This window comes from Littorina saxatilis, linkage group LG14 (genome assembly GCF_037325665.1).
Source record: "Littorina saxatilis isolate snail1 linkage group LG14, US_GU_Lsax_2.0, whole genome shotgun sequence".
In the NCBI taxonomy this organism is placed as follows: Eukaryota; Metazoa; Mollusca; class Gastropoda; order Littorinimorpha; family Littorinidae; genus Littorina; species Littorina saxatilis.
The window spans coordinates 4270644-4279923 of NC_090258.1; the positions used below are offsets into that span (position 1 = coordinate 4270644).

At 40.8% G+C, this 9280-nt stretch overlaps 1 protein-coding gene across 1 annotated transcript; it reads left to right on the forward strand.

Annotated features, from left to right (window-relative positions):
- Positions 1-366: 366 nt before the first annotated feature.
- Positions 367-6872, forward strand: LOC138946934 (uncharacterized). Its single transcript, XM_070318348.1, has 3 exons — positions 367-436; positions 1750-2104; positions 4207-6872. The coding sequence occupies exons 2-3, from the start codon at positions 1768-1770 to the stop codon at positions 4368-4370; spliced, it is 501 nt and encodes a 166-aa protein (XP_070174449.1). The 5' UTR covers positions 367-436; positions 1750-1767; the 3' UTR covers positions 4371-6872.
- The last annotated feature ends 2408 nt before the right edge of the window (positions 6873-9280 follow it).

Sequence of the window (9280 nt, forward strand, 5' to 3'; positions counted from 1 at the left end):
GCCGTCGTCTCAAAAATAAAGCCTTTTGAAACACTGAAACCATAGAGAAAATTCAGTCCAAGTCACAGCGGAAAAACATTGAGAAACGCGACTCATGCCCCCCCCCCCCCCCCCCCCCCAAAAAAAAAAAAAAAAAAAAGGGAGTACAATCAATTCAAACGACTAGATAATTAAAGCTTGCAAGCATAGATACAATCTCCAAATATGAATCCCTGATGCAAAAAAAGCATAACTATTAATTGGCCCGCAAGGACAAGGCACATGAAGTAGCGACTCAACTGTAAAGGGGAATAACTTTTACCAAAAAAGACATTCTACCTACAGCGGTTGTCTTTCTTGACAGTTTCACCTGCTTCGCACATGCGCACTTAGCTATTTTCATTTCCTACTTCCGATTGTAGATCCGGACGCGAACAGGTGACAAGTTGACAGACAGGTAAGTTTTGATTATTGCGTCGCCTTTCTTCTAGATGGTCATTTAGATGGACTAATTATGCGTTCCTTAGTCGTCACTGAATGAGCTTTTTGCCTCTGCAAAGCAAAAGTAATCACGTTCAAGCGTTCCATGCGTTCGACAGGTAGGCTTAGCTAGGTCAGGCCATTTTTAATTTTTTTTCAAAATAGGCATATATATATATCATTGGAAAGGTATTTTAAAGACAAAGACAACGGTAGTAATTAAATTAAAATAGGTCAATTAGGTAACGAGCTACATAGATTTGAAAACGGCACCCGTCAAGTAGGGTGGGGTCAAAAGTTAGCCCTCTGCATTAATCGGTTTTAAACACTACTTGTACCCAATGACTGGGGTCAAAGGCTGAATCAGTGAATGTGACACTGACACTGATTTCAAATACATGTCTAGAATTAGAAATGGATGAACACAAAGTTTTAAAGAAGCTTCTATTGTATTATATATTGTTAGACTGTAACCTGTTGTTTATCAGTTCAGTAGTGTTAGAATATATATGACGAACGGCCGATTTTTGTTTGAAGATTTAAGAATGACTCACGATTCACCAGTGAACTTGAACTGAAAGGTGGGTAGTGTGCACTACATCACTACATGACGATATAATTAGGGCTTTTTTTTATCAGTTTGACAGTTTGACAGTTTGACAGTGTGACAGTTTGACAGTTTGACAGTTTGACAGTGTGACAGTTTGACAGTGTGACAGTGTGACAGTGTGACAGTGTGACAGTTTGACAGTGTGACAGTGTGACAGTGTGACAGTTTGACAGTTTGACAGTGTGACAGTTTGACAGTGTGACAGTTTGACAGTTTGACAGTTTGACAGTGTGACAGTTTGACAGTTTGACAGTGTGACAGTTTGACAGTGTGACAGTTTGACAGTTTGACAGTGTGACAGTTTGACAGTGTGACAGTGTGGCAGTGTGGCAGTTTGACAGTTTGACAGTTTGACAGTTTGACAGTTTGACAGTGTGACAGTGTGACAGTTTGACAGTTTGACAGTTTGACAGTTTGACAGTTTGTTGGCGACATACATGAATCTTATCCCATGCCAAAGTTTGGCCAGATCTGAGCTGGTGAACCAATTGACTGCGCGTTTAGTAAAGTACTATTTTAATAACATTAACAAAAGGAAGTAAGCACACTGAAAGAAGACAACAGTAGATCAGATGAATGAGTGAGACTGAGAGATGCGTGAGCCTTACTGAAGTTACTAGCATGTTTTTGTTATAAAAATTGAATGAGATTGAGAACACATTTTTCATTTTGATTTCCAGAGAGCAGACACCACAAAGATGACGACCGCCAACACCCCCCATCCGGGGTACCCCGCCTATTACTACGGCGACTCCAAAGGCGGCAGCATGTCGGAAATTAGCGAGGTCGGCATCCCCATGAAACGCTACGGCTCACAGCCCTCCATCAGCGCGCACTCCATGGGGTCAAGGTCGATGCTGTACGGGAGTCGCCGGAGTCTGTACTCTACGTACACAGTGTCGGGGATGTCGTACATCCTGCCCGTTATGACCAAGTCCCCCAACCCCTACCGGCGCCCCATGGACAACTGGCCCATCGCCTTCTGTTCCGTCTTCTTCAACCCACTCTTCGGCATCTTCGCCATTCTGTTGGCTGGTAGGTTTCTATCTATACTGTGTGTGTGCATCAATGAGTGCGTCGCTGTGCGTGCGTGTGTCACTGTGTATCTGTCACTTATTGTGTGTGTGTCACTGTGTCTCTGTGTGTGTTACTGTGTGTGCATCAATGGGTGTGTGTCACTGTGCGTGCGTGTGTCGCTGTGTAGCTGTCACTCATTGTGTGTGTGTGCATCAATGAGTGTGTGTCACTGTGCGTTTGTGTGTAGCTGTCACTTATTGTGTGTGTGTATGCATCAATGAGTGTGTGTCACTGTGCGTTTGTGTGTCGCTGTGTAGCTGTCACTTATTGTGTGTGTATGCATCAATGAGTGTGTGTCACTGTGCGTGTGTGTGTCACTGTGTAGCTGTCACTCATTGTGTGTGTGTCACTGTGTCTCTGTGTGTGTTACTGTGTGTGTCACTGTGCGTTTGTGTGTCACTGTGTATCTGTCACTTATTGTGTGTTGAGTGTGACAAATACGATTATTTTGTAAGAAACAAAGGGACGTAAGCGCTCTAATCACATCCGACATATGCAACAAGAGTTCATCATGGTTCTCAGGATGAAGTCCCTTCAAAACAAAAAGAAAACACCACGGCAACCAGTGTCAGTAAATTCTGTATGTTTGGGTCAGACAGTGGCTGACGTCACTCATCAGGATGGAAGTTGCTACGGATAAGTTCAAATATTGAATAAGGATGAAGTCGCTTGTAAATTTTAATTTTTAATACACGTATTCCCTCTCTCTCATGTTCCAGAAGAATAGCTCCCCCTCCCTCCCCCCGAAAAAAATAATGTTGGTTTAGGGTAACGTGACCCAAAAAATAGGGTCGGTAGGTAGGCTTTTTTTCTTCAAATTTAGTTGATCTCATAATAATATGAAAACATCACAAGCACCATTTTGTCTCAAGCTCAAAGGAGGTTACTTCCCTTAGTCTCGGTATGGTTCTCAAAATGTACCAAAAGGTGTGTGGTTTTTTTTTAGAAATAGAAAAAAGTTTTGGGTTGGCGGGAAAATTAGGATCTGTCAGGTTAGCCAAAAGTTTTAAACCAACTTTTTTTTATTTGGTGTTTAACGTCGTTTTCAACCACGAAGGTTATATCGCGACGGGGAAAGGGGGGAGATGGGATAGAGCCACTTGTCAATTGTTTCTTGTTCACAAAAGCACTAATCAAAAATTTGCTCCAGGGGCTTGCAACGTAGTACAATGTATTACCCTACTGGGAGAATGCAAGCTTCCAGCACAAAGGACTTAACACCTCTTACATACTGCTTGACTAAAATCTTTACAAAAATTGACTATATTCTATACAAGAAACACTTAACAAGGGTAAAAAGAGAAACAGAATCCGTTAGTCGCCTCTTATGACATGCTGGGGAGCATCGGGTAAATTCTTCCCCCTAACCCGCGGGGGGCTCCCTAAACCAACAACATTTATTTCTTTTTTGGCCTTACTGGCCTAAGTCTTACTGGCTCTTTGTGCACCTCAAGGCTATCAATTTAGAGCTTTTATATGTCCCTTTGTTTGTTGGATCTTATTATTTAGTCTCTACCTCACTTAGTTTTTGTTTTCTGGATTCATTTGATTTATTGATTGAGTCATAAGTCATTGGAGGTGGGGGCTTTGTTTTCTGGATTCATTTGATTTATTGGTTGAGTCGTAAGTCATTGGAGGTGGGGGCTTTGTTTTCTCTCATTATTATTTCCTATCTAATCTATTCATTTGCTTGGTTCCTATCTAATCTATTCATTTGCTTGGTTCCTATCTAATCTATTCATTTGCTTGTTTCCTATCTAATCTATTCATTTGCTTGTTTCCTATCTAATCTATTCATTTGCTTGTTTCCTATCTAATCTATTCATTTGCTTGTTTCCTATCTAATCTATTCATTTGCTTGTTTCCTATCTAATCTATTCATTTGCTTGTTTCCTATCTAATCTATTCATTTGCTTGTTTCCTATCTAATCTATTCATTTGCTTGTTTCCTATCTAATCTATTCATTTGCTTGTTTCCTATCTAATCTATTCATTTGCTTGTTTCCTATCTAATCTATTCATTTGCTTGTTTCCTATCTAATCTATTCATTTGCTTGCAGAGCAATCCAAGATCTACTACGCCAAGTGTGACTACATGAAGGCATCGCAGTACGGGGTGTACGCCAAGGGTGCGGCTGCTGGCGGCATGTTCTGCACCGTCATCACCCTCATGCTCATCATTGCCATCGTCTGCTGGGACCACTTCAGGTACACCGGCTACTGATCACCGCAACCACCAGGAAAAATGGATTTGAATGGACCATATTGTGAACTTGATATTGGGTTTGGGCTGGGTGAAGATCCTGGGAACTGCAAGGCAAAGTGGATTTGGGTGGACTATATTGTAAACTTAATTTTAGAGTTGGGGACTACATGGTTGAAGATAGGGATGGGTCTTGTGGAATCATTTCAGGTACACCGGCCACTGATCCTCTCAACCGCCACGCAAATTGGATTTGATTGGACTTCATTTTAGGGTTTGGCTATGTGAAAATAGGTTGGGACCTGTCGAATCACTTTAGATACACTGGGTACTGATCTTCTGAACTGCGACGAAAAATGGATTTCAGTGGACTGCATTGTGAACTTGATTTTAGGGTTGGGGGTGGGGTGAGTGCTTATGAAACTGAAAAAGATAATACATGAAGAAGATTGCTTGTGTGGGTTAGGAGTGCTGGCTTATCATAATGAAGAGTTTAAAAATGCTTTAGGAAAATTCAGTGATGTTAGGATTTGCTTCTGCATGTAACTTTGTTGTAAAGTTGTTGGAAACCCTTCGATCTCTGGTTCTTGAAAGACATGGAATTTGACAAGTTACAATGTATACCAATATACACAGGACCCTTGTTGAAAATCAGAATCTATACATGCCTAATTTTTTTTTAGTTACACACTCCATAACTTTTAAATACAGTACCAGAAGAGTTTTGGTAAACGATGGTTCAGACAACTGAGTGAATTACTTCCCCTTAATCACAAAACGAGCAATAGTAAAGCCTTACACTGTGTGCTGTTTTAGAGATTCTTTCAAATGACTCTTTTCAAAATGTATAAAAACTGCTATATTATTTTTAAGACAAGTACAGTAGCAGTACACTCTCTCATTTTTGAGCACTATGAGATGTACAGATAACAGGCTGTAATAGACCTTTTCGGTATCTGAGCAGCTCTCACGAGACACGCTCTTTGTTATGCTTTGAACATCGCGAGAACTTCAAACCTTCGCTTGTGCAGCTCGCACGAGATCGCTGTACCGCATGCTTTGCTATGCTCTGAAGCTTGCGAGAGATTACGAGAGCTTGGAATACCGATAGGGTCTATAGAGACAGCACACATCTTTTAGAAAAGATTTGTTTGTGGCAGGTTATTTTTTTAGATTTCTCTTTTGCTTTTACTTCATTCCTGAAATATGGAAAAGACACAATTAATCTCCTGTTTAACTGTAAATAATGCTTTTGTTCATTTTGTACATAGTATTTTCTTTTGTAACTCTTTGCAAACATGTACATTCCATTTAGCCAAGATGCATGTTTTTGTGTGGATTCATTATACTTGATCTGGTGCACAGACTGAATGGAGGGTAAATGAGATTGAGAGAGTGTTATGAAATCACTTAATCGGGATATATTTGAAATTATTCATCCTCATATCCTACCTGTTTGCAACTGTAGTGCCTATACCTTTTATTAATCTTCTTTTACTTTTTAATATTTTTTAACTTTGTTTTATTATTAGTTTTTAGCCTTTGTGGATGTGCTGAAGCTAAATTCAGTGCCAGATCGGATTATCTCAGAGTGGAAGGATGGGGGCAGTTTTCCTATGCAGTGCTGTTCCAGCAGAATCGTGGCCAGGTTGTAATGTTGGGTACATCTGGTTGCTTGACGTTTCCCACAGTTAGAGATACATTCCTTCTTGTCTCTGTGATCATGTGCACCAAACGTCTGTCCGTCGTGTCAGAAGACCATCCTTCCGTTTTGACACATACCGGCAAATCAACAGCATAATGCATTTTGCTCATGCAGGGTAGGAATTTCACAGCGACAATAGGGGTCACTTACGACATTAATTCAATTTCGGGTCTTTATCGGGTGTTGAGGGGCACAGGCTATGCTGTGTTTGTTTCAATCTTGAACACATGAGGCAGAGCGCTAATTAGAGATCAAATAATCAAAGGGAAGTAGTTAGCGCTCTAAATGCATACCACATGTGCGTAGGATGAAAGTCGCTTGTTCATTTCAATGCTTGTTTTTCTCTCAGGTGCCAGGAGATTGGTTCCGTATAACTCTCGCTTACTCCAATACACATGTCGTTTGCATTTAGAGCGCTTACTTCCCTTTGGTTATTTGATCTCTGTTTGTTTCGTTTTTTCCATGAGTCATCTGCTGCCATTTGTAAATAATCATCATTGTTATGTCAGAGTATGTTTGATACATTTCGCCCAGTTAATTTCTTTTAAGTTTTACATTCCACCTTTTTTTTTGTTTACAGATCTTTTGGTTACAGGTTGTATACATCAAAATGAGAAAATCTTTGACATATCATTTTGGAGCTTTTTCTGTGCATGTACTGCCAGTAAACGTTTATTTGAGAAAGTGGAAAAAAATTGAAGCAACATATCAGCATGTGCCGATGATTGTGCAGTGCAGTCCATTAAAATATGGTTCATATATTATATATATTTTTTACTGTATATAACATATGCAAAATAAAAATGTGAAAATGAAAATATGGTCTTGTGCGAAGTGTGGTGAAACGAGTACATGTATATAATTATGTACTTTGTACATTTAGTCAAGTTTTGACTAAATGGTTTAACATAGACGAGGAATCCAGGTGGGAATCCAGGTGGTGGTGTCTGTGTGTGAGTCAGTGTATCTATGAGTAGAGAGATTGAGAGAAAACTACTGAACCGATCGACGTTGCAGTTCCGGAGCACACAATCAAATTTCTTAGCGAATTTGTACCTCACAGCTCTGGACGTGTTTACGAACACATCTAATGATCTATGGTAATTAAAAGAAAAAGTAATAACAAAAAGCTTGTCAAATGCAACTGCCATTTTGACGTTAAAGCTGTAAAATCTCCCTAGCCCTACCTTCGAAGCAGAGACAAGCAGACATGCCCCTTTACTTGAAAGATAGAATATTTTCGTTGTTCACAAAGTCTTGAAAGACCCAAACATACTTCTGCATGCTTTCTTTTCTTTTCGTATTAAGTTGTTTCGCAAAAATACATTTTGATGTTTTTCTCAACACGATAGGTCACACAAAACGCCCGCAAAACACAGCAGTGGAAAATTGCACTGATTGGAATACGAGCAGATCTGAAATGACACAAGAAATTGGTTGATTAAAATCAACATGGCCGAAGCAATGTTTTCATAAAAGAAGCGGTATTGTACGAGCACATGTTGAATTTGGGTTACATGTGTTGCAGAGTATTTGAAAATCCGTAGGCATAAAAACATGCAAAGAAGAGACACACACACATGCACACATATACACACACATCCCCCTCACACACACATGCTCGCGCGCGCGAGCGTGCGCTAGCATACCTACATACAGCACATGCTATCATTTCATACCTAAAATGAACAGTATCTCATCAAAGTATTAAACTAGTAAAACATCAAAATAATGGTCGAGTATAAACATAAAAAATATTGGACTCGCAAAGTCATAAAAAACAAGACCAGACACAAACAACGGAAACGTTTTTTTTAAATTTCTTAAAAAAAGTACAGCAATGTATTGCCGAACAGGGCCATATACAGGCAGCTTAAGTTTCAAGAAGAAGGGGGACGAGGGATTACGCATTCAGATTAACTACATATACAATATTTAAAATAAAAAACCCACTTAAGAGCATTGCATACATTATCCGAGTACACAATGGAAACTGGACATCAGGGGCAGTTTATAGTGTGATCAAATGTGTGTGCAACTGCCTTTTAAAGGCCTTTAAGGATGCGGATCGTTTGATTTCTATTGGCAAAGAATTCCACAGAGATGATCCTGAAAAAGCTAAGCTGGATTTATAAAGATCTATACGAGGAATTGGAGGAAGTAAATTTTGAGACCCATACCTCTTCGTAACATGTGTAAAATAGGATTGCACATAACTGGGCACATCACCATGAACTAATTTATACATACAGACAGCCTTATTGTATGCAAGGTGGGTTTTTAGGGGAAGGAAATTAAGGCTGTTTAACTTCATTTCTGTAGACATGTGCGATTCATACAGGATAAGTTTTGCAGCACGACGGTACACAGAATTGAGTTTCAATAAGTGAACATCACTGCAGCCATCCCACAATGTCGAAGCAAAATTAATATGTTGAGGCATTATATACTGTTCAAAAAAAGAAACGCATAGCTTGTAATATTTGGTTAATTTAGTTATATGGCTACAAGGATATCCACCAAACTGCAGAAAATGTTTATCTGGTCGTCGACCTTTCGTCCATTGCCACAAGTGAGCTCTGCACGTGACGCATGCGTTATCAGTGGCTACAATGTCAAAATTGCTCATTTGGCATGACCACTCGTCATGCTTCAGTGTAATCTCGTGAAACTCGGGGAATATTGAGCTCTCACCATGTCTTCCAAAACCCATAAAAGCGGATTGTTCGCCACAAAGAAATCAGACGACAATTCAGCGACGAAAGATGGCCCGATTGAGCAGAGAAGACCGCCAAATTGCATTGGGTCGTTTACAAGCAGGCCAAAGTCAAAGTGCAATCGCCAGGCACTTCCACGTGTCCCAGAGCACCATCAGTAGACTGTGGGTCAGGTTTCAAGCCTCTGGCTCCGTTGCTGACTTGCCACGAGCGGGAAGACCAAGGGCGACAACTGCTGCTCACGACCGCTTCATACGGCTCCGCCACCTCCGGAATCGTTTCCTGTCGGCCTCATCTTCTGTCCAGGCTCTCCCCGGGCCACACCGATTATCGGACCAGACCGTGCGGAACCGCCTGCATGAAGCTGGTTTGAGAGCTCGCAGACCTCACAGAGGAGCTGTCCTCACCCGCCGCCATCGCCAGAACCGAGTGCAGTGGGGCAACCAGCACCTTCGCTGGACCGTCCGGAATCACTGGAGACACGTGTGGTTCAGCGACGAGTCCTACTT

Coding starts and splice junctions, on each gene's coding strand:
- LOC138946934 (XM_070318348.1), top strand. CDS start 1,768: ATGACGACCGCCAACACCCCCCATCCGGGGTACCCCGCCTATTACTAC. Junction 2,105..4,206: donor CTTCGCCATTCTGTTGGCTG/GTAGGTTTCTAT, acceptor ATTTGCTTGCAG/AGCAATCCAAGATCTACTAC.